This window comes from Xiphophorus couchianus, chromosome 4 (assembly GCF_001444195.1).
Source record: "Xiphophorus couchianus chromosome 4, X_couchianus-1.0, whole genome shotgun sequence".
In the NCBI taxonomy this organism is placed as follows: Eukaryota; Metazoa; Chordata; class Actinopteri; order Cyprinodontiformes; family Poeciliidae; genus Xiphophorus; species Xiphophorus couchianus.
In genome coordinates, this window is record NC_040231.1 from 26,333,661 (window position 1) to 26,356,722 (window position 23,062).

Sequence of the window (23,062 nt, forward strand, 5' to 3'; positions counted from 1 at the left end):
GTTGAAGTGCGGTGGCCAGGTGGGAGCGCCAGCAGGTGTCGACTTGAGGACGCTGGTCGTAAAAATCCTCGACGGCCTCACCGCGGACGGAGACTCGGAGACGAGACCAGCTCCTGGCGTCTGTTTTGAACTGTGCGCAAATCAGCGTCAGCGAGGCCTTGAACTGACCTGAGCAACTAAATCCATCACACCGGACACAAAGATGGAAAAAAAAAAACAGCTTTATTTCAAACCCAATCCCTCCTCCTTTTTGCTTCAGTTGATTATTAGCAACCGACTCATAGGTAACTTTAACTTTAAAAATAATTTTAAATTTAAAAAAACCCATCCATTGGAGATTTTCCTTGTGTTACCGTTATGTTCTCCTGCTTTTGTAACACGCTGAGGTTGCACTTGGAGACGTCTAAAGTGTGTGTTTTTCAGGCGGAGGGGGTGGAGGGTGTGGGGGCATCAGGTCAGCCATCTGCACAGTCTCTAACTAAGGTGCTCTACTTTTTCTGCATGAGACATCTGGGCGCGAGTACACACTGACCTATTTACCAAAAGCACCAGAACACGATTTTATTCTGCCAAGTAGGCATTTTTCTTCTCTCCTTTTGTTTTTTTATGTACTACAAACAAGCCAAATCCAACTGGAAACGTTGCATCACTGCGATAAGACAGAGTCTGCTTGTTTTGACCCAGAAACCGTTCGGGGAAGCGTTCTCTCTCTCTCTCTCTCTCTCTCTCTCTGTTTGAAAGCCAAACGTGGGGATGGAGGAGGGGAGATGTCCCTGCTGTTAATGCCGAGTTGTGTGCGTGTGTTTGTGTGTCCAGGGCCAGGAGCATGACCGAGCAGCAGGAGCAGGGCGAAGTAACAGGCCTCCTCTCCACACACGACCTGGACCCCTCCAAAGACGACGACGCACACGGCCACTTCAGGCAAATGTCACGCAGCTCTTTGCAACTTTCACTGCTTTGACATGTTTTTGTTTTTTTCCCCTCTCTCTCCCTACACAAACCATCTGCATCCTGCGGGATGATTGTGGGTTCCAACCCTGCGAGATTTATTTTCACAGCCTCATTTTGTTCTATATTTGATCTAAAACAATGGTCAAGCTCACACACGCATTCTCACACAGAGATTTACAATGAGCTTGTTTGTGTTCCCCTTCGAGGCCTCGCAAAAGATTCTCTATTGCTGTTTTGATAGTAAGCTATAAGGACAGAAATATAAAGTGTTTAAGTCTGGTGCGACGTTTTGCAACAGGCCGACAAACAAAATGTTTGTCCGTTACGTAAGGAGGATTGGAGGCGGGAGCAGATTAATGCCGGGGAATCTGTTCTGGGATGAGGTTTGGTTCTGGAGCGCAGTGTGTTGGTAAACTCTGCGAATGAGAGGGAGTTTAACACTCCATGCACACGTCAGGTCCTGATCTTGTAGGATTCGGTGAGCAGAGCGCGCCTCCTCTCTGTGTGCCGCTTAGCTCCGCTCTCATTTCTTCTATGTTTTCAGCAGACGTTTGCGGCATTACACAGAAACTGGCCTGCTGTGGGTTTTTTTTAAAATGTTTGTAGCCTTACATGACACTGGGTCAAACGTTCCCAGAGCTTACAGAATATTTTCTGTAATTTGCAGATTTCTTTTCAGAGTTTACGTGGTACCCTTCCATCGACCCACAGGCACTGAACTGTACACAAAGGCACTAGTTAACTGGGACTTCAGTGACCTACAGATGACCATAAATGACATGGAACTGATTGGGACTGGGCGATATATTATGAGGTGACTCGTCATCAGCTCCTCAGGCCCAGAACTGGAGAAATGGACAGTTTTCCTGTAACGTTAGTTTGTTTTCCAGTTTTCCTGTAATGTTAGCTTCATGTATGAGGTGTGAACACCTCATACATGAGCGTGATTGACAGCGCTAAGACCCTCCTCCTGGCTCTGATTGGTTATTTCTGAGCGTTGCATTTCTTGCAAATGGCAGTAGGGTCACTGAGAGCAGCTTGTTTTTCCTTTTCTTCCCCAAATGATCCGTCTCATATTCTGCTGTCAGGATATAGTGACATTTTTAACAAATGTGTTTAAAAAATACATTTTTATGAAAGTTACATATTGCTTTGTAACATTCTCAGAACTAGTGACAAGGTGACTTGTTACTTAGGAGTTTGCAGACTTATGAGATTACTTTCTAGAATTTTCAGGGTGCTTCCTGGAAGTTATGGGTCACATTCTGCAGCTTTCGGGTTCGTAAACTGGATCACGTGGAGAAACTGAAAGTGTTGGCATCTATCTGCATTATGGGACAACTTGTAAGGGGGGAGCTTAACGTGGTGACTACACCTTTGCACAAGACTGTTGTACTGTTGTGTTTGTTTCTCTTTTCGACCAACACGTTAAAGTAAAGTCAAAATTAGTGAAGGGTTTTAAAAAAATAATTATACAGTCACCAAGAAAATACCTCAGCCAAACTGTTTAAAAGAATAAACAGTGTGAACAGAGATGAACAGAGAGTTCATCTCTGTTCATACTCGGCGAGAACGTTATAATGTATCCAGATTCCTCAAAGTGTGCTTGAGATTCTAGAATGTTCTGACCGGTTTTCACAAGTCGCCACAAAACACAGATCCTTAAAGATATGTTGATGATTTAGTAATGGATTCTGTAAAAAAAAACAAAAAACCTGCGATTTCTGGAGAAGTAATCTTTCTAATTCTTGGTAGCAACCTGTAAGTCCAATGAGAAAGAAGATATGTTTTAGGAACCACTACTGTTTTTCAAAACAACCTTTGTGATGAACTCTGGCCGAGTGGCAGTGAGTTAGATATTCATGTGCTCCAGGCAGATGACCTGATTTTAAAAAACAGGGATTTTAGAAAGATTACACGGCAAATATTCCCAAAAGCCGGCCTACAAAAGAAAAGATCATAACTCACAAAAAAAAATACCATTCACTTACAATAGTACTTTAATCTGAGTATATTCCAATGACCTGGATAAACTTGTAAAGCACCGTCATACTGCTGTATCTAAGCAGTCAGGAACTCACACCAAAACAATTTCTTTTTAATAATCCCAGAGACTTTGGCTTATTTATAGTTTCAGTATGAAACTAGAGGTATTTTTTGTGTTTTTTTTTTTTTTTACTACTAAGTAACAAACTACAAAACTTTTTGTTTCAATTCAGACACCAAAGACATATCCTCTAAAAGCCCAGAGTTCAAAACTTCAATGTTTACAGCCGAATGTTTTATTTCTGCTGTCTAAATGTTTAACATCTCACCCCTTTTTTTCTCTCTCTCTCTCTCAATCCTATTTTCTCCTGTACTGACTCAGTCTGCCGCCGCCGCTGCTCCGGCCACCAGTGGGAGGTGTTCACTTTCTAATTTTGGGTTTAATTTGGGATTCTGTGAGCTTGTAATTAGCTTCACCATTCTGCCTCACAGCCAAGAGCACAGTGATCTTTGGACGAAAGGCGCACGAGTGTGCACGCAAACACACTTGCAGCAACCAACATGTCGCTTTGTTCCCCGGGGAACGCCTGCTGAGTCGTGCTTAAGCTTTTATTTTCAAAATCTTCTGCTTTGCAGAAGAAGAGAAATTGACAGAGATTAAAGAAAGCTGTTGTATGAGCCTAGTCTCATATCTTTAGGATTAACTCCATACTGTAAATTCACTATGCTCAAAGGATGTCAAAAAACAAAAACACTTTTTGGCGTTGGGTATGAGTTAACCTCTGAAGCATAGGCGCAAATCCCGGGGGGGACGGAGGGGTCTGGACCCCCCAATCTTGGAAAAGTCTAGAATTGTCCGGTCCAAAAAAAATAATTGAAGAAACGTTTGCATTTAAATAATATCAATATGAAAAGCCAAAAGAAACGAACGAAATAAATCTACCATTTATCTCAGAAGAAAATGAACATTTATTTTTAGGTCCCCCCTTATCATTATTAGAACAATAGTTCAGTCCAAAGTGTAGGAGGAGCAACAGCAGCGCTGGGCAGAGCCACTGAAGAGAGGAGCTAGCTGTTAGCTGTAGCTCTGCAGCACAAACATAAAATCCTCCAGTAAGTAAATACTTACAGCAAAAGGCATGCAAACATTTTATTTATATTCACTGCTCAATAAGAAGAAACACATTAACCATAAAGATCAGACTGCAGTTTGTTTTCTTACTTTGGCTAAATCATGATAAGCTGCCTCATTAGCAAAACTGCTACACTGCTTTCATAGACTTAAGCTTTTTTGTTAAAAGTAGCAAACATCTCATTCATATTTAACTCTTTAACTTTTAGTTAAATTAGAAGAGCTTGAAACAGGAGGGGCTGCGGAGCGGCCGACAGCTCTGTGTGGGAGCCGAGAACAGATAGAAAAAAGTAAAAGTTTTGCCTTTATTTCTCACCGTCTTCACCCTGGTGCTTCAATGTTATGTTTAAGTTATAATACCCCCCAGATATTCATTTCCATCTACTTATTTGTTCTCCGTCACTCAGGACATGCCAAAACTAAAAAAGGCTTAAAAATAAAGCAACTTAACAAGTTATAATTTAAATAGGCCATAACTTGTATTGTGAACCATTTCAATAGATCAATGTTTATGAGCAGTTACTCATTACAGCTTTTTTATTTAGAACCTTAAATTTTTTGTAAAGGTGTAGCAGAGATCAGTGAGACTGAACAAAACTCGTATAGAAGCAACATTTGAATTTTGGTTTTACTTCTCTGCAGGCTGCTTACTGAGAATAAAACATGTTTGATGTGCATTACTAGTCATTGTTGATCCTGCAGCTTGAATGTGGTTTAAAAACGTTTTAAACCACATTTTACGTTACATTTGAACAGAACCTCGCCGACCCCCCCAAAATTGCTAAGAAATTTTCCTGTTCATGACCCCCCCACCCCAATAATGAGATGGGATTTATGCCCTTGCTCTGAAGGTGTTCTTATTTTGCTTTTTTTTTTTTGCATATCTGCATCATGACCTAATTTCTGCTGGAACAAAAACTCCTAAGGCTCCGCACCGTCAGCGTTCAGTCACCTGTACTGGCCGCTGATGAAAAGCTGGATCTCGTGGTAAAAAGAAAGAGACAGATGGAGTCGAGAAAGCCAGTTGGTCCCCGCGGGGCCGCCGGTGGTTTTTAATAATCACTCTCTCCTCTCCACCTGGGAGTGCAGAGCCGCCGTGCCACCTATTTATAGGAGGAAGCCGGCGAGCGGGAAGAGCAACACACATGCGCTATTGTTCATAGCACGGTCACAAGATGAAGAGATGTGTTTTCCAGGAAGGGGGATTTTTTTTTTTTCCCCATTCTTTTTCTGGGGCAAGCTATGTAAAATAATTAAATGTTGGGGAGGTTAAGGGGAGGGCAGTTTTTAATTCCTTTCGTGACCTGACTAACTCCGATGCTAGTTTGATTTGATTACTTTAAGCCCGTGTTGGCGTTTGAACGGAATAAGTCTGAACCGTCTGGTCCAAAGAGGCTCTAACACCATTTAAATCCAACGTAAAGTGCACAGAAACACACACTGTCGAGCTCTGTGTTAAACCTTCTGAGAACTCCCACAGTCCTCTTTTTAGCAATGACAGGTTAATTTAGTTATTTCCTGTGTGACACACAGTCACACGCATCACTGTGGAGGAACTTGTTCAAAACGTTGCTTCGGTTCGTTGTGGTTCTCCTGCGGTCGCGCAGCAGCCTCTCTGGCAGGCCAGCCGGAGCTTCAGCTCTCAGACAGTCTCACATTTTGAATCTACAACACCTCGGCATGCAGAGGACTTCATGGGGGACGAGTGTGACTACGAAGCAAGTCCGAATCATCACCACTCCACCAACCGTGCTTGGCAAAAACCGTTATGCTGCTCACCAGTCCAAGAGATGTTGTTCTAGAAGTCCTGTGCTGCAAACCCAAAACACTTTGCACTGCTGCAAACCTAAAACATGGCGGAATATTCTTTGTAGAGAAAGGGTGTTTCTCCACGCAGGCCTTAACAAGACGTACTTCTTCTGTGTTTTTCTTATTCCTCTTTAAGCTCTTGGGTTTGTTTCTCTGAGCATTGCAAGATCTGACCTCTGCTCCTGATCTCTACTCCTGGTAGCAAATATTTTTCCACTTGTGAGTAACTTTTCTGGTATTAGAATGATGGGAAGTTGTTTGGACATGGTTAGTCCACTTTAATGATACTCCAGTCTGTTTGCCTAGAAAGTCCAGTTCGTTTGAGGAGATGTGAATGCTCAGTCAAACTCTGATTTGGGCTTAAAAAAAAAAAGCAAACTCTGGTCCCCCTATAAACCTAGGTCCCTGTTTGGTTGAAGTGTACTCTTGTGCGGTTTGAATGCGAAAACCAAGCAGACCGGAGACAGCTCAAAAAGCAGAAAGCGGACTCCAGTGCAGGGAATTCTGGGTAAATACAACCAAAACAAACGCTAGTTTCTAGCACTAGTGGGAGAAATAGTTCCTTTAACAAAGAGAAATTCTACAACCGCTAAAATCTGACGCTACTCCATTTTTGTTTACATTTTGTGAAGAAGGAAGTCGTGCTCACGTCTTTTTCAGAAGTTTTTTTGTTGTTTCCTTCTGTTGTTTTTGGTGCAGCGCCCCCACAGGCGAGGAGGGGAACAAGTTTTTCAGTTAGTTTGGATCGTGTGGAAGTGAACTGCTCCAGCTGAAAATGGAGCAAATGTTGCAATTTTGGTCCCCAATCAAACAGAGTCTACCAGATGAGGTGTGAAAACACCCTCAGATTAAACCCGACATCTTTCTGTGTCGTCATTGTTTGCCAGAACGCCTCGCTTTGAATGACGTGCATATTTTAGTGCACGTTGCATTTTGCTGCACGCTCCTGGAAAGCAATCAGTCCCTGCCCTCCTGCACCCAGCCAGAGTTTTCACCGTGACAAAGAGCTGCATGGAAAGAAACATCAGAGCCAGACAGTTGTTTCAGGTCAGAGGTCATCCTATCCTGTTACAGAGCAGGCTATCAGAGCAAGGACACTGACAGAGCTGCTGCAATGAGAGGATGACAAGGTTTTGCATAATGGCTGCTGGCACATCAGAAACACTGTTCAAGGTGAAGACAGATAGGCTGCTGTTTCATAAGGACATTTCCTAAAGAATCAGAGGACATATATTTAGATTTCAGAATAATGTGGGGTTTTTTTCACCAGTAATTAACATCTATATCACAGTTTAGAGCTAGCAAGGCATTAGCCATGGATGTGAGCTACCCAGGATCTTTACTTTCCCCTCATACCTTTCTTACCATTTTTAGTTGTAATAAATAATACCAATATTAACACTGACAACAAGGATATCCATTCTTAATAGTAGCAAACAATAACATTCATTATATACAGGACATATGCGAGGTAAGCGGCTGCTTAGGGCCCCCACGCCACCAGGGGGCCGCCAAGAGCAATAAACTAGCATGATAGAAAAAATACATATTTAAAATAACACTGAATAATGCAAACTAAATTCTATTACTATATTGTTTTTATAGATAGTAAGGATTAATCTCTTTTTGTTGATGGCTGCTGCCAGTGTTGGGGAAACATAAGATGTTAAATTTAGTGTTTATTAGTTGACGTTACTTTCAAATAGTTATAATAAAATGGCACACTTTAATACTGCTCTGCATTTTAAAATCCAAATTATTTTTCATTTTATTTGTTAGTCCTGTAAGGTTGAAATCAATAGTCATAATAGTACTGATATATCCATCCATCCATCCATCCATCTTCTTCCGCTTATCCGAGGTCGGGTCGCGGGGGTAGCAGCTTCAGAAGGGAGGCCCAGACTTCCCTCTCCCCAGCCACTTCTTCCAGCTCCTCCGGGGAAATCCCGAGGCGTTCCCAGGCCAGCCGAGAGACATAGTCCCTCCAGCGTGTCCTGGGTCTTCCCCGGGGCCTCCTCCCGGTGGGACGTGCCCGGAACACCTCACCAGGGAGGCGTCCAGGAGGCATCCTGACCAGATGCCCAAGCCACCTCAACTGGCTCCTCTCGATGTGAAGGAGCAGCGGCTCTACTCTGAGTCCCTCCCGGATGACTGAGCTTCTCACCCTATCTCTAAGGGAGAGCCCAGCCACCCTACGGAGAAAACCCATTTCGGCCGCTTGTATCCGCGATCTCGTTCTTTCGGTCATGACCCAAAGCTCATGACCATAGATGAGGGTGGGAACGTAGATCGACCGGTAAATCGAGAGCTTCGCTTTTTGGCTCAGCTCTCTCTTCACCACGACGGACCGGTACAGCGCCCGCTTGACAGCAGACGCTGCGCCAATCCGCCTGTCGATCTCCCGCTCCCTTCTTCCCCCATTCGTGAACAAGATCCCGAGATACTTAAACTCCTCCACTTGGGGCAGGACACCCCCCCCTGACCCGGAGAAGGCACTCTACCCTTTTCCGGCTCAAGACCATGGCCTCGGATTTGGAGGCACTGATCCCCATCCCGGCCGCTTCACACTCGGCTGCGAACCGATCCAGCGAGAGCTGCAGATCACGATCTGATGAAGCCAAAAGGACCACATCGTCTGCGAAAAGCAGAGATGAGATCCTGAGGCCACCAAATCGGATCCCCTCAACACCTTGGCTGCGCCTAGAAATTCTGTCCATGAAAGTGATGAACAGAGTACTGATATAATGTATGCTAATTACAAATTATGCTAATGATACCAGGTATGTTACACGCATAGTGTAGCTTAGGAATTATAAATCATCTGGCGTTGACATGTTGGTATGGGGGCCCCGCAAGAAAAAGCTACTTAGGGCCCCAAAAGGGCTTGGACCGGCCCTGATTATATATTTATCTGCTCTCTTTCAAACTCCTGTGTTCTAGTAATGAAGCGATCTCACGTAAAGCGACTCTGTTAAAGCCTCATACTGTATGTGTAAAGATACACATTAAAAGCTTAAGATAAACGGATAATTCTTGAACACAAATGCAATACATCGTCACCTTCCTCAGATAATAACCAGTCATTTTTTTTGCCAAAGTGATTTTTTTTTTTACCTAAGTCATCTTTCGGAAAGAAAGAGGTGGTGATTTTTGCGGGGGGGTTGGCAAAAAATTACCTTGGTCATTATTTTAGCAAGGAGACAACACAATATATTGCTTTTAATCAGGTCTTGTGAGTTATGAGTTCAGTTCCAGCACCTTGCCCGCCACGTGTTGTCGCGCCCCTGTTCAAGGAGCTTCACCCCAGCTGGCCCTGCGTATCAGTGTGTGTCTACAGTGTGTTTGTGAGTGCAGTCGGATGGTTGTGATTGTAGCGTGAAAGCGCTTCGAGTGGTTGGCATTTCTGAAAAGCTCTACCGAGGTTTCTGCCCGTTTCCTATAAATAGAGTCTCAGAGTTTCAGCGTGTACTCGTTCAACGGGTCAGTGGTTCCTGCTGTGCTGGTTCGCCTCTCATGGGGGCAGATCGCTTGTTTTATTTGCAGTAAGCAACATCGCTATTTTAAAAGGTTAAAGATGGTCTAGAGTGCTGTATGCTTCTTTCATTCTTTTTCTTTCTCTCTTTCTTTTTTCCTTCTCTATTTTTTTTCAATTTTTCTCAATTTTTTCACTTTTTTTCATTATTCTTTTTCACTGTCTGTTTTTCTTTTTTCTATATTTCTTTTTCTCTTTCTTTGTTTGTTTCTATTAATTTTTCTCTCTCTTTCCTTTCTTCCTCTCTCTCTTTGTTTCTTTCTTTCTTTTCATAAAAGTTTGCGAAAAGTACACGTCTTAGTTAGGAGACCTTCTGTCAAAGGTTTGATCCAACAATCTGAACTTATCAGATAAATGGTCATTTCAGGGGAGCAATTGAGAGAGTTTTTGCATTTTGTGTGAACACCGTTTCCAGTCTAGACGTGCCCAGGTGTCGTCTAATGCGGGTAAAACTTTCAAGCCCAGTGTAAAAGTGAAGCGAGAAGCGGTCCAGACTGGCTGCTAATACGATGCGTTTTCACTTTCTGCTTTCCAGTGGAACCAGCAGCAGCTTGACTGACTCCGTCGGAGCGCCTGCTGGGCCGCAGTGTTTATCAGTGCCTCCTCCTGCGGAGGTGCTTTCATATCAGCGCCGCGTTACACTCCCTCGGCTTGCTGTCAGTCACCCGACACTTTCAGTGAGATACCGGATGAAAGACGAAGTGTGTTTCTTTCTCTCTCTCTCCCTCTATCTAAATGCCTCGCCACATTCAGCCTTTCCTTGGTCCGCCTTCCCCAGAACACCTGAAAGGAGCAGTTCAGGGACATTTTCCTTCCAGGATTGATTGTGCTGGGTTTTTGTATCTGCTGAGTTTGTTATTCTTGCCTCGGAAGCAGATTTATGAGCACCACGCTGGGACATCTGCTCCTCCGGAGGCGAGTTTGAAGTGAAATCGCCTGTTAATGACCTGGCTTGGCCGCTGCTCACGCTTCAGCCGCTCGGTATATCTATCTAATGCCAACTGTGGCTTCAGATACAATGAGCCTTCCTGCATGTAATACAATATGTACATCTTGAGTGTTTTTTCCTCTTTTAGCTCAAATTTTCCGTCCAATTTGCAGGAATAGCTTCACAATCTATTATTTTTAGCTTACCTTGCCCACATATAGAATAAGAGTGCGCGTTTGTTTCATGTATTATTATAATATATTGTTTACTTTTATTTTTTTACTACATCACAGGTTTCAGCTGATTGAAGACCTTTCCTATGAAGATGTGAAGAAATGCTACAGGGGATCGGTGAGTTTGTCCTGTTCCTCGTCGCTCGACTGAAACTCGGCTAGTTTGGTTTTGCTTTAAACAAACATGCAGTAAAAATAGCTAGTAAAAGTGTAACAAAGCTTCAGTAGTGTTAGGCTGTGAAATGGGAACATGTTGCTCACGTCTTGAAATATCAAAAAAAAAATCTTTCCAAATCCAGAGTATTGACCTTCATTACAGGTTTTTTTTCTGTTTTTATGTCAGATCACCATATAAAGTGGAATTTCAGATTAAAACCTTTTTTTAAATTATTGTTTCATCCATTAAGGTAAAAGCTTTCCGCTATTACATGGTCCCATGTGAAAAAATAATTGTCCCTCATGTGAAATCATGAAATAACTGTGATGAGCCACAGTTTTTGGAAAGCTGTGTACATTTTCAGCAGCCTAACTCAGGTCTGATGATCACCTAACCTTCAAATGTAAGAAATAACTTAAATAGAACATTTTATAGCGTAAAGTAGGCAAAGAAATCTCTAAAAGCAACACATCATCTAAACAAAAACAGTAGGAAAAAAAGTAATTGAAATCTATCGCTTTGGGAATCCAGCACACCACAGTGTAGGACACGTGTGTCAAACTCAAGGCCCGGGGGCCAAATCCGGCTCACCATAGCTTTTTATGTGGCCCTTTACAGGTGTCAAGTTGTCCCTCCAGTTTTTCACAAAATTCATACAAAATCCACACAAAATCAACAGCTCCCCACGTTTCTTTTCTTGATTTTTACAGAAAATTCTTAACATTGTCTGAAAACATTGGGTTTCAGTGATTGCTGCCTCAACCTGACTTGATGTCAAGCTATAGTCCATGACCGATATGGCGAGTAATAAAAGTTACATTTAGCATCATATATTAGCAAAAAAAAAAAATAAAATAAACCACAAACATTCACAAAATGCTGGATGGACTGGTCAGTGTGAAAAGATGTTCAATATTTAATTTTAAGAAACTGACACAAACAGCCATTCATTGATATTTTAACAGCTTAGTGGGTTTTATACATTCTGGCATCCTTTAAGAACATTCAGGTTTTTGATGCGGCCCAAAATGAAAATGAGTTTGACACCCCTGGTGTAGAAGCTGTAGTTAGTGGATGAAAACATGGAACAGCCGTGAATCTTCCAAGTTGTGTCCAATCTAGCAAAATGACTCCAGGAGTTCATCGACCCAGAAGGGTGAAGACATCCAGAACATCTAAAACACTGCAGGCTTCATTTGCTTTAGTTGAGGTCAGAGTTCATGAGTCTACATGAAGAAGGAGACTGGGCAAAAACTCCCCTTCGTGGGAGAGTGCAAAGGCCGCAACCACAGCTGACAAAAGGAAACACAAAGGCTGCTCTCATGTGTCACAAAGCATCTCAATCCACAAGACTTTTGGGGAAGTTTTGTCTGCACTGACGAGACAAAAGTGGAACTTCTTGGAAAGTGAAAGTGTGGTTCATGTTACGTCTGAGCTAAAACTAACCCAGAATTGCAGAAACAGACTGTCAGACACGGTGGTGGTGGTGTGATGGTTTGGGGTTTCTAGATTGTAAAGGACACTGTACAAAGCAAGGAATTAAACAAGAAGTACATTTAAAAACTGCATTTAAATTGTTTGAATATTGTGGCGATGAGAGGGAAGCATGTTCCAAAGAAACAATCAAATAAAGCTTGGCTTTGAGTCAGACTTGAATCCAATTCATATACCATAAAGATGATGCTCACGCTGTAAACTCCTCCAAGATGGCCGAACTAAAACGTTTCTGCAAAGAAGAGCGGCCATTAGCTGATCACTTTTCACATGGCTCCAGATCGGTTTGAGGAAATCATCATTTGAAAACTGCAGAAAAGTTGTTTTAGTCTGATTACTTAGTTTGATGAGCTGAGACATTTAAGTATAACAAAAAGAAAAAAACAGGAAATCTGCAAGGAGGGGCAAATGCTTTGGTTATTTAATTCAATAGAAAAAAGATCACAAACTGCCTCTCTCCTCCTGCGTACTCTTTTTGTCATTCAGCAAAACAATACACGTTGGAAACTAATCTAATTTCAACTCTGAATGAGTCAGCACATTAACCGAGGGTTTCCCCCTCCACAGTATCCTAACCCTCTGCAAGCGCCGCTCTGAGGACAGGAGCTACCTCTTGCCGCGTGCTATAAATAGTGAAAAGAGAACCAGGAGCGATGCAGAACGACAGAGCGAAACATTGATAGATGAGATGGAGAGCAGGAAAGTTGCAGCAGAGACTCTGAAGGCTGGAGGTGAATTATAGCAGGGAGATGAAGGAGAGATCTAGTGATTTTTATTTTGTGAAGGGAGGAAGAAATGGGCGACTTGAATGTTCTTGGCGATGGAGAAACTGACAGCAGCACGGAGAAGGAAGGGAAAGAAAGGAGTCGAAAGTACCTGTGTGTTTTCCAGCTGAAGGACGGCGTGAGTGTATGTGTGTGAAGGAAAGACGAGTGGGAGGGAGCAGCAGCAGAGTCACTGAAGGTGTATTGGAGACAGAAAAAGGCAGCCTTGCAGTTGAGAAAGAGCTCAGAGGCGACAAAGTGAGGCGTAGCTGCTGCTAGTCTGTAGTGTAGGTGTGTGTGTGTGTGCTTGTTTTAGCTGCACTTAGAGGCAGATGCATGTTGAGCAGAAGGTAACCTCAGCCCAACACTGACCAGCGACAGGGGGGGGGAACAGTGTGTGTCTTGCAGCGGTTTGCTCCAGGCCTTGGATGTGCGAGAGTGTGTGTGTGAGTACGGTGCCAACGTGCTGAGCCTGGTGCAGAGCTCTCGTCCTCTGTGGGAGAGGGTGGTATCTGCGCCGAGCGGAGCCGAAGGCGGCGGCGGCGGCGGTGAAGGTGGAGGGGTCGGCAGCGCTGGAGCTGTGCGGGCAGGCCGGTCCGCCAAGGAGCTGCTCATGACTCTGCCCTGTCCCTCTGCACAGACTGTCAGCAAGTACAACTCGCAGTACCACAAACTGTTCCCATGCGTGCCCAAGGATGAGATCCTCATGAAAGGTACCGTCACCGTGTCAGCTTTTGCAGTGTGCGTATGAGCTGCTTATGGTGGGACAGCATGTACCCGCGATGTGAGGAAATCAGGACTGTGTGTGGGTGTGTGCGCGAGCGGGGGGGGGGTGTGTGTGTAAGTTGTTGTGACATTTTGTGGTGTCATCAGCTGAAAAAAAATCAATTTGTGTCTAAAGTTTCAAAAACAAGGTCATTAAAAATGTGGCTATTGTAGGTGAAGTTTGCCTGTAGCAATAAGCAATCAATCAGTGAATCAATTAGTTGCATGATAAGTTAAAATTAGCTTGATCATTCATATTCTGATTATTAATTATTTTTTTTTGAAGGTCAATTTTGTTTACAGAGACAGTAATACATCTCATTAATGTTTTTTTTGTAAGTGGTTTTTATTTGTTTTGTTTTATTTTGGATATTTAAAATATCCTCCAGCTCCAGTATTAAGACTTATTTACAAAATTAAAATTTATTAGTCTTTGAGAGGGCAAACTTGCATTATTATCAAAATAATTACTGGGACAGAGATTTGGGGCCGATTTCCAAACTCTGACGTCCTGATAAACTCTGCAAAAAACACAAAACCTTACCAAATATTTGTGTCTAGTTTCTAGTAAAAAATATCCTTCTACACTTGAAATAAGACAAAACTAACGTACAAGTAACTTTTCAGCAAGATATGGGAGCTTGTTTTTAGTTCCTTATAACACAAGAAAAATATCTTGGTGAAATAATCTCCCAGTGGACTTTTTAAAAATATCAACATTAAGGAATTATTTACTTAAAACAAGCTCTTATATGTTGCAGAAAAGTTACTTGTAAGTTAGTTTTATCTTATTTCAAGGATACTAAGATATTTACACAAGAAACTAGACCAAAAATACTTAAGATTTTCTGTTTTTGCAGTGCAGAGTTTAGCTTTTAACAAACTTTTCTGACTTAATTAAAATGTTAGCAGTACTCTAGAGTAAAACAGATCAGTTTAGCTGTAATGAATTCAGCTTTCTTCTCTTTTTGAAGCCTTCCTGTTTGTCAGCTGGACATGCCTCCATAGAAAACGCTGCGCTTCTTCCGACCTCATTGATGCTGCAAATGCATAACTCTGTCACAACTCCTACACTGAACAGTGTTGTTCTTAGAGCAGTAAGGCATGATGTGTTCACTGATCTGAGAAAAGTTTGGATTTTTGGCTTCAGATTAACTAACTGAACCAATCTGCGCTGCACGTCTGCCTGTATGGAGCAAAAAGGTTATTGTTGAGGGCTTTCTCTTTTTTTTAAAGATAAAAGACTGCGACCCTCTGAAGGTTAGCAGATTGACTTCTCTTTCTGCAGTTTTATTTAGGCATGCTATGGCAGAACTGACCTATTTTAGGACTTCTTTTTTTTTTTTAAACTGCAGGCACATTTCTACTTTTGAGTTTAGAAGAAATCTATCATTTAAACAACTATCACAGACTTTTTTTAGCCAAATTTTGTTATTGTGCATGATTTTAAAATACTGTAGCTTCTATTTTTTTTTTTTTTATTGTTTTTGACTGTTAAAAAAATGTTAAAAGCTTTCAAAAACAGAAAGACAGAGGCAAAAACAAAACCACGTTTATTCTGCATAAATAAATACATTTGTTGCAACGCATTAAGCTTTTTTTTTTCTTAATTTCATAAGATCCTGCATAAAAACATTTTTTATACCTGGCTAACTTCCACGCCCCCAAGTGGAGAAACTCTGTATTACATCAGTCATCTTTTAAATTGCATGAGAATATCTGGAAAGTTCAGTAAAATACATTGTTAGAAAACCATCCTACAGGCTTTGGGGAAAAATTTTTTTTTGTTTCATTCTGGAAATCCAAAACCTCCTAATTTGGAAACATGTAAAGTATAAAACAAACCCCAGCATTCAGTGAACTTCCGTTTTGCTTATTTTATTTCCTGATCATTGATGGAGGTTTTCCCTCTGGGACTGTGTGATGTTAAACTACAGGATGTTGGATGCATGTTATTTCTTTATCTGTTGTTCTCTCGTTAAGTATTTTTTGCTTCTTCTTTTGTCAGTGTACTCCTGTGCTCTTCTTAGAGACATCCTCCTGCAGGGCCGCCTCTACATCTCCAGAAACTGGCTGTGTTTCTATGCCAACCTCTTCGGCAAGGACATCAAGGTAGGAGGCAACTTAATAAACTCACAGTGACTGGGGGGAAACTTGATCCGGGCGACTTTTAAAGTCACAGCCTGGCAAAGCTGATTGCACAGCTTTACAAATGATTTCGCTGAAAGTCAGTCAGGATTAGGAGCAAACTGGAAGTTCCTCTGTCTTTATTCTTCATGTTTTTAACCTTTATCTCTGAAATGTTCCACTTTGATGCTGGACTTTCCAGCTCTTCCTTCATTTCCTTGAAACTCCAGAGGTTTTAGTGACAGTAAGCCACTTATTGAAGCCGCATTCCTCACGTTCTGACTCAATAATGCAGGTTTTTGTGTCCCTGCTGGTTTTCTGCAGGGCCCATCTCTTTGCTCTTTTATCACAGAGGGTTTTTTTTACTCTCCTGCTTTTTCACTCTGGCAATTTAGAGGTCGAATCCAAGGTTTGTGTTTTCCTGAAAAGTTCTTTGTCGTTCCGCTCAGGTGGCCATCCCTGTCGTTACTGTGCGACTTGTGAAGAAGCATAAGACGGCCGGCCTGGTGCCCAACGGCTTGGCCATCACAACGGACACCAACCAGAAGGTAGACGTTTCAGCCAGAGAGGCAATAAAACGAGAGTGTGGATGTAATTTCATTTATTTTAAAGCTGATTATCTTCTTGTCAATAATAGTTGATAAAACTCCTGTTATTCTCTTTTATCTCCTCAGTATGTTTTTGTCTCCCTGCTATCAAGAGACAGTGTGTATGATGTCCTCCGCAGGATCTGCACACACTTACAGGTCTGTGAACACGCCCACACACACACACACCAGGTGCACTTATTAAGTCCATACCTCATGTGGCAGCGTGTCAGATAAAGAGGCGTCTGTGTTTTTCCCCCTGCAGGTCAACGGGAAGAGCCTGAGCTTAAAGCAGTTCATGGAAGAGCCGGCCTTATCGCTGGTGAGTGAAAGTCTTTCACGAAACGCCGCAAAATCTTCCAAATTCAGCCATCAAAGGCGGCGTCGGCGAGTTTTATGAGGCGCGGATCGATCAGAAGCTGTGGGTTGACTTCGCTCAGACGAGATCGATCGATCGTTCTGCCGCAGCTGCAGCCGTGCGGTGAATTATTCCCCGGGTCGACTCGATGCTATCAGGAGCTCTCTGAGGTCACCTTGTGTTGCTGTACTCTGTTAGCTTCCTGGCTTGTCCTTGATCTTCTCCACAACAAAAGTGAGCATATTCAATTGAAAAGACTATTTTGATTTTTGTTTTTCAAACAGGTTTTCTAAAAACAAAGAAAACAAGTAACTAGTAGGACAAGAGAAAACATGTGCTTACATTACCCAGAACAAAAATAATGAGCTTATCACCACTTTTCTGTTTGAAAATGAGAAGGAAGACTTATTTAATCTACCTTTAATCTCAATTTAATGAAACGTATCACTTACCAACTCAGTAATTATCAGAAATGTTGTGGTGGCCATATCCCTGTTGAATTTACTATGTAATAAATAACATCACACAAAAACAAACTGATCCCAAACTGACTCATAACAGGACAAGCAAATTAATAATAATAATAATAATAATAATGATAATATTAATAACTGGACATACAGCATCAGAATAATCTCCAACTTTTTGCCAATGTATACAGATCATATAATATAGTTTAAATGATAAAACAAGCAATAAATATAATATATAATAATATAAAATAAATATAATAATAAAAGGGAAAAAGATTCTTGATAATAGTTTTGTGGCACTTTGGGAACTCCTGACCCAGAATGATGATTTATTTTATTCAAAAATTAATTGAAAAGAATGTTGCCAGGAATTTCTTTATGATTTAAATTAAAAATATAAAAATATTTAACAACCGTGTTATATTTTCAACTTCAACCATAAATGTTCACGAACTGGCTTGCAGCCTCTTCTTTCTGCCGTGCTGCAGGATGAGTTCCCGGCTCCGGATGAGTTCCCAGTGGTCGACGAGTTCCCGTCGGTGTTAAAATGGAGACGGAAACCGTCTGTGGTGTCCGTGTCCTCGTCCCTTCCTGACCTGCTGGGCAGCTCCACCAGCGGCCTGGGAGCAGCAGACACACCCTTCAAGACGGAGCCACCACTGGAAGGTGACACACACACACACACACACACACACACACACATATTCAGTCTCTGATGTTTTATGCACATATAAAGTCGGTGCTATTAAATGTTACAACACACAGCTTCCTCCAGAAAATATTTTCCAGAGGTGACATTACTTTTCTATAAGTTGAATGAAAAAGATGGAGCCAAAAACAAAACAAAACAAAAACTTAGCTCCCTCTTCGCTAAATTTGGACAGGAACCGTCATGGGACACAAAATCGGATTCCCCTTTTTGTGTGAATGTGAGAGCAAATGAATGATCTCTGTTTGGATCTTTTTCTCTTACGCAATGAGATGAAGATTAAATCACGTGGTGGCTTGTATTAAAAAGCTTTGTGCCCGTGCGGATTAAGTTGAGATTATCACAACAAAACGTCTGCCATGAACCATGTTCTGCCCCTCTGGAAAATTCTGGATGGATGAATGTTTTGGTGCTCTGGGCAGCATGTTGAATATTTCACAGACCTGTGCATATTGTTGACATCACCAGCAGGTCAGACTAGACCTTCCTTTAATCATTTTTCCTCGACAATTTTCACTTCAAATCCAAAATGGCTGCAAAATAAGTACGAAACATAGTAGGTGGTAAACTGCACTGATGATCCCATTGATTCAGTTTTCATAGCAACGCACATATAATGAGCGTCTTGCTGCTGTGTCACAATGTATGAAAAGAGTTTACACATTGTCACAAAAAACATCAAAGTTAGCAGGTTGACAGAAATAAATGAGGATTTCAGCACCAGCAAGGTGAAGACACGATTCTTTGCCATTTCCTCCCAGCATAAAGTCAGAAATGTTAACGATTAGTCCTTAGTCGCTACGTGAAGTTACCGACATTTATTTTTCCTAAGGACTGGCAAAACCATCTGCAGGTGCTCTGCATTTCTGGCTACATCTTTTTTTCTGATGTTGCCAGTAGGTGGCAGCATGTGGAGTTCACCATATACAGCTTTATAGTGAAGAATTAATGACAATTTTGCCACAAAACAAAGTTTTTCTGACAGTCTCAGATTTTTTAACTTTTTCCTTCGTCAGTTTTTATCCAGAAAGGATTTAATCTGAGCACAGATTTACTCAGGTTTTCACAAAATGCCAAAGCTAAGAAGTGGAATATGTAGCACAGTCAAGTAATGTTAATGGTGCGGTGTTATGATGATGTGTGTGTGTGTGTGTGTTCCAGAGAGAGGGCTGCAGACAGACAGAGGTTTTTTATCAGAGCCGGTGGCAGAGTTGGGTCAGATGGAGTACCAGCTGCTCAAGTTCTTCACCCTGCTGTGAGTGGATGAAGGGGCACACACCACCTTCACCTTCTCCAACAGCTGACTCCCAGCTCCACACACACACACACACACACACACACACGCACACTGGGCTTTAATGTGCTGATATGAATAGGAGGTGATTCAGTCACCGAAGATCAGAGCTGCTGAAACGCTCAGTCCACAGAGAAACGCCCTCCGACGAAACGTTGTTCACCACAGTGGCTCACATTATGTCACAGAGCAGCATGAGCTTCATCTTCATCTATTTCATCTATTTCTGTACATCATTATTTGTTTTATTAGCAAGCTTAACCTGCTGTGAGTGAAGAAATGGAGCTCAACCTTATTCACTCATAAATACATTCCCAAAGCGCATATCATATCATGCACAATAGTTGTAATCAGTACAGTTTTATGCAGCTGTTCTAGATTTAGATAAAGCATAAAATTAAAGGTCTTATAGATTTATGGAGGACTAAGGCAAAATTGGGAAACAATCATCATCAGAAACAATTAAACGATCCAACAAATACATTTGGAAAGATGCAACAAAATAATTTAAGATCTATAATCTTAGACGTCTAAAATGAATCAATTGTTTTTTTACTTTTTCTTATTTATAATTAACTTTACTATCAATATTTATATTTACTATCTAATTTAGTTATAAAGTTGTAAAAAATAATGTAATTGTGAAATAGTCATTGCAGTTATGTTTATATTTCTACGTTATTTCTTTTGCCCTTTAATTTTCGGTCGTAATAATTTATTCATTAGTTAGTTTCTGCTCAAGTCGTATGTTTTATTCATGTATTTCTTTCTTTCATGTCACAATAACTTTTAAGTTTGTTTTTGTATTCATTTTATTTAGAATGAACAAGTACAAAAATTCAATATTTTTTTCAGATTTGAGTCATTAAATTTAAATGTTTTTAACCATAAATGTGTGGATATGTCAAAAGAATTTATTAATCATAAATGTATTTTCATTTTCTCAGATTGTCCACAGTGATGTTTCAATTTATTTTCACAAGTCCGTCTATTTCGTCGCTCATTTTGCAAATTCCTGCCTCAGCTGTTAAAGGAAGAGACGAGTTCAAATAAGTCTAAAAGACTTTCTAAATTAAGAGAATTAAGAAAAAATATATAATTAATAAAATTATTTTGAAGGAAAGTGGAAAACATTGAAAACAATACAGCAAACGTTTTAGCTTTCTTCTTTTCAACTTTTACCGAACTTGACAGGACAGCAGACACCGCCCCCCAGTGTTCATTCAGACACATTACAGCTCTCTTCCTTTGTGTTTGCAGAAGCATCTAAACGTGTTTGTCTCTTCCTCTTTCATCAGAATAATCCTCCTCATCCTCTCGTCGTGCTACCTGGCCTTTCGTGTGTGCAGTCTGGAGCAGCAGCTCTCCTTCCTCAGTAACCCAAATCTGCCCCTCAGAGAGAGGTAACACACCTGCAGGCAGATCTTACTAAAAAAAAAAAAAATGACAAAGATGGATAAGTCTTGTGCAAACTTTGATGAAATCACTTCATGTTTATTCTGAATAGCAAGTTTTGAGCAACGCGGTAGTTTGTCTCGTAAAAGTTTTCATTGCCAATGAGCGCTTTTCACACGCCATAAACGCTAGTGGAGCTAGTTTGTCACGTCATATTTTGATCATTTTCTTTCTGAGCTTTTTTCTCATTAAAACTACTTTCCCATTTTCATTTTCAATCCATATTGCCCAACCTTGTCTACATCACTGGTTTTGTTGCTAAGAATATAAGGATACAGTATAATTATGTATACGGGGATAAAAACTATCCGTGCCATTAGGTTTCCACTAACAACACTGTCTTCTCTTGCTCCAGGTAACCTCTGCCCACCACTTTAAACCCCCTCTCTACACGCTTGGAGCCAATGATGCCCCATCCCACCACCCCAGCACAGATCCAGGATCAGAACAAACCCTCCAAGCCCCCCCTCCCCCGGCTGCATCATCAAGGTTCCAGGCATCTATAAGGTCCGGGATGACCACCCAACCCAAGATCACTTCCAGACTATGCAAACAGACTGTATATTTATTTCTAAATAGAAAATAGATTTTGTTATAGATTGTTGGCAGTTCATATCACAGATGTGCTTCAGTGTGAAAAGTGGGGGCGGGGGAGAATGCTGCTGAATCCTCACTGTTGTGCAGATGGATGATAAAGAGTTGATGTTTGAGGATGAAATATTGAGATGTAAGTAAGAAGGAAATGTTTGTCTTTTTTGATGGCTGCCGGCGTGAGTGAGCCGTTTGTTTATATCGAACATATTTTTGACTAATTGAGCAAACTAGTTTAATTTTAGAGGGAACGTTACAACTAGCAATAATGTTGCACTTTTTCTTGTAAAGATGAAGTCTGAATCGTTTCAGCCACATAAAGTGTTTTTTGCTTCAGTAAAAGGTACTCGGTTGTCATCTTAAAGGTATCCACAGAAGAAGGTCATGTGAGCACAGAGATTTCACTTGTTTCCAGTGAAACAGAGCAATAATAGCTTTAAAAAGAGAGTGGAGTGATTAGATGAAATTTTATGTCTTTCATCACATTTATGAATATCTGTGTAAAAAAAAGTTGCTTGGATTCTTTTACTCAAACATTTCAAATGAAGATGTTAGTCTTTAAGACTCAGAGTGTTTGTATTATGTTGTTTGTCTGAGGATATTTGATGGATTTTCTATGGATGATGATGTATTTCTGGACGCTTTTAAATTAAACCTGCAACTATGTTAAAATGACGCATTCTTTGTAGCTTTCTGTTATGCTTTCAGACAAGAAGAGCGACAGTCTCTTGAAATGTTCTTGTTTATTCTGTTCTTGAATTGCCTTTTAAGATGAACTGGAAAATCACTGAAATGTTATCCAATGTTGTAAATCAATGGTAGAGAAACATGAACTTCAGGAAAAAGATGCTCCTCTACAAGATGTAATTGATTTTGGTTTGTCCTATATGTAATTTTTGCCTCATAACAGACCTTGGCCTTAGCCTGGCTATTGCCTTCCTTCGCAATTTGCTCGATTCTCATCTCTCTTCACAGCTCTGCCTGGGCTTTCTCCCATTGACTTGGATTCTCTCCAGCAGAATTTCAACCGGGTCAATCGGGGAACAGAAGGCGAAGTCGTGAACAATGATGTTGATTTTCTGCGTTGTGTTAGAATTGTAATCTGCCTGTAGTTTTAGCAATGGCAGCGGAGGAAGTGAACAAAGTCTTTCAGTCCACGTTGGCCACGCTTCCAAATATTGAATTAACAGCAACAGCCATCTTGCTCGTCTCGGTTCTTCTCTCTTCGCAGTGGAGGATGGTTGTTTACGGTGCAGGCAATTTCTGGTAAGCCTCCTGGCATCGAACTGGCGTATTGCATACGTCACGTCCAAATGTTTACAATTAGGTAACATTTAAAACCTCAACAGAGTCCACGCCTCCGGGAAGCAATCGTTTCTCAATAGCCCACAACCTCTGCACGAAGTGGAGCGTAGTAATGCGTAGTGAACCGTTTTTAGAAAATACATGTGGAAGATGAGATTTTCTAAAATAATACAGAAACAAATTCTGAAGATTCTTCTTCAACTTGCTGAGATTTATGGCAGATTATTTCACTTATGACTGGGACTTTTTCATCAACATTAAGGAATTATTGACTTAAAATGAAGTCTTGTATCTTGCTGAAAGGTTGTGAGATAGTTCTCATATTTCAAGTGTACTAAAATGTTTGCGCTAAAAACTAAACCAAAAATACCAATAATATGATTTTGTTTTTGAAGTGTAGTTTTTTTTTGTT

At 41.1% G+C, this 23,062-nt stretch overlaps 1 protein-coding gene across 1 annotated transcript in view; it reads left to right on the forward strand.

Annotated features, from left to right (window-relative positions):
• gramd2aa (GRAM domain containing 2Aa) overlaps positions 1-22,020 on the forward strand; it is a 31,366-nt gene extending 9,346 nt beyond the window's left edge. Inside the window, exons 2-12 of the mRNA XM_028015134.1 lie at positions 817-921; positions 10,632-10,689; positions 13,381-13,699; positions 15,760-15,863; positions 16,328-16,426; positions 16,553-16,624; positions 16,731-16,787; positions 17,785-17,962; positions 19,167-19,260; positions 20,598-20,702; positions 21,110-22,020. Of these exons, the coding sequence (XP_027870935.1) occupies positions 817-921; positions 10,632-10,689; positions 13,381-13,699; positions 15,760-15,863; positions 16,328-16,426; positions 16,553-16,624; positions 16,731-16,787; positions 17,785-17,962; positions 19,167-19,260; positions 20,598-20,702; positions 21,110-21,113 (1,195 nt within the window). The 3' untranslated portion in view covers positions 21,114-22,020. The remainder of the gene's footprint in view (positions 1-816; positions 922-10,631; positions 10,690-13,380; positions 13,700-15,759; positions 15,864-16,327; positions 16,427-16,552; positions 16,625-16,730; positions 16,788-17,784; positions 17,963-19,166; positions 19,261-20,597; positions 20,703-21,109) is intronic.
• The last annotated feature ends 1,042 nt before the right edge of the window (positions 22,021-23,062 follow it).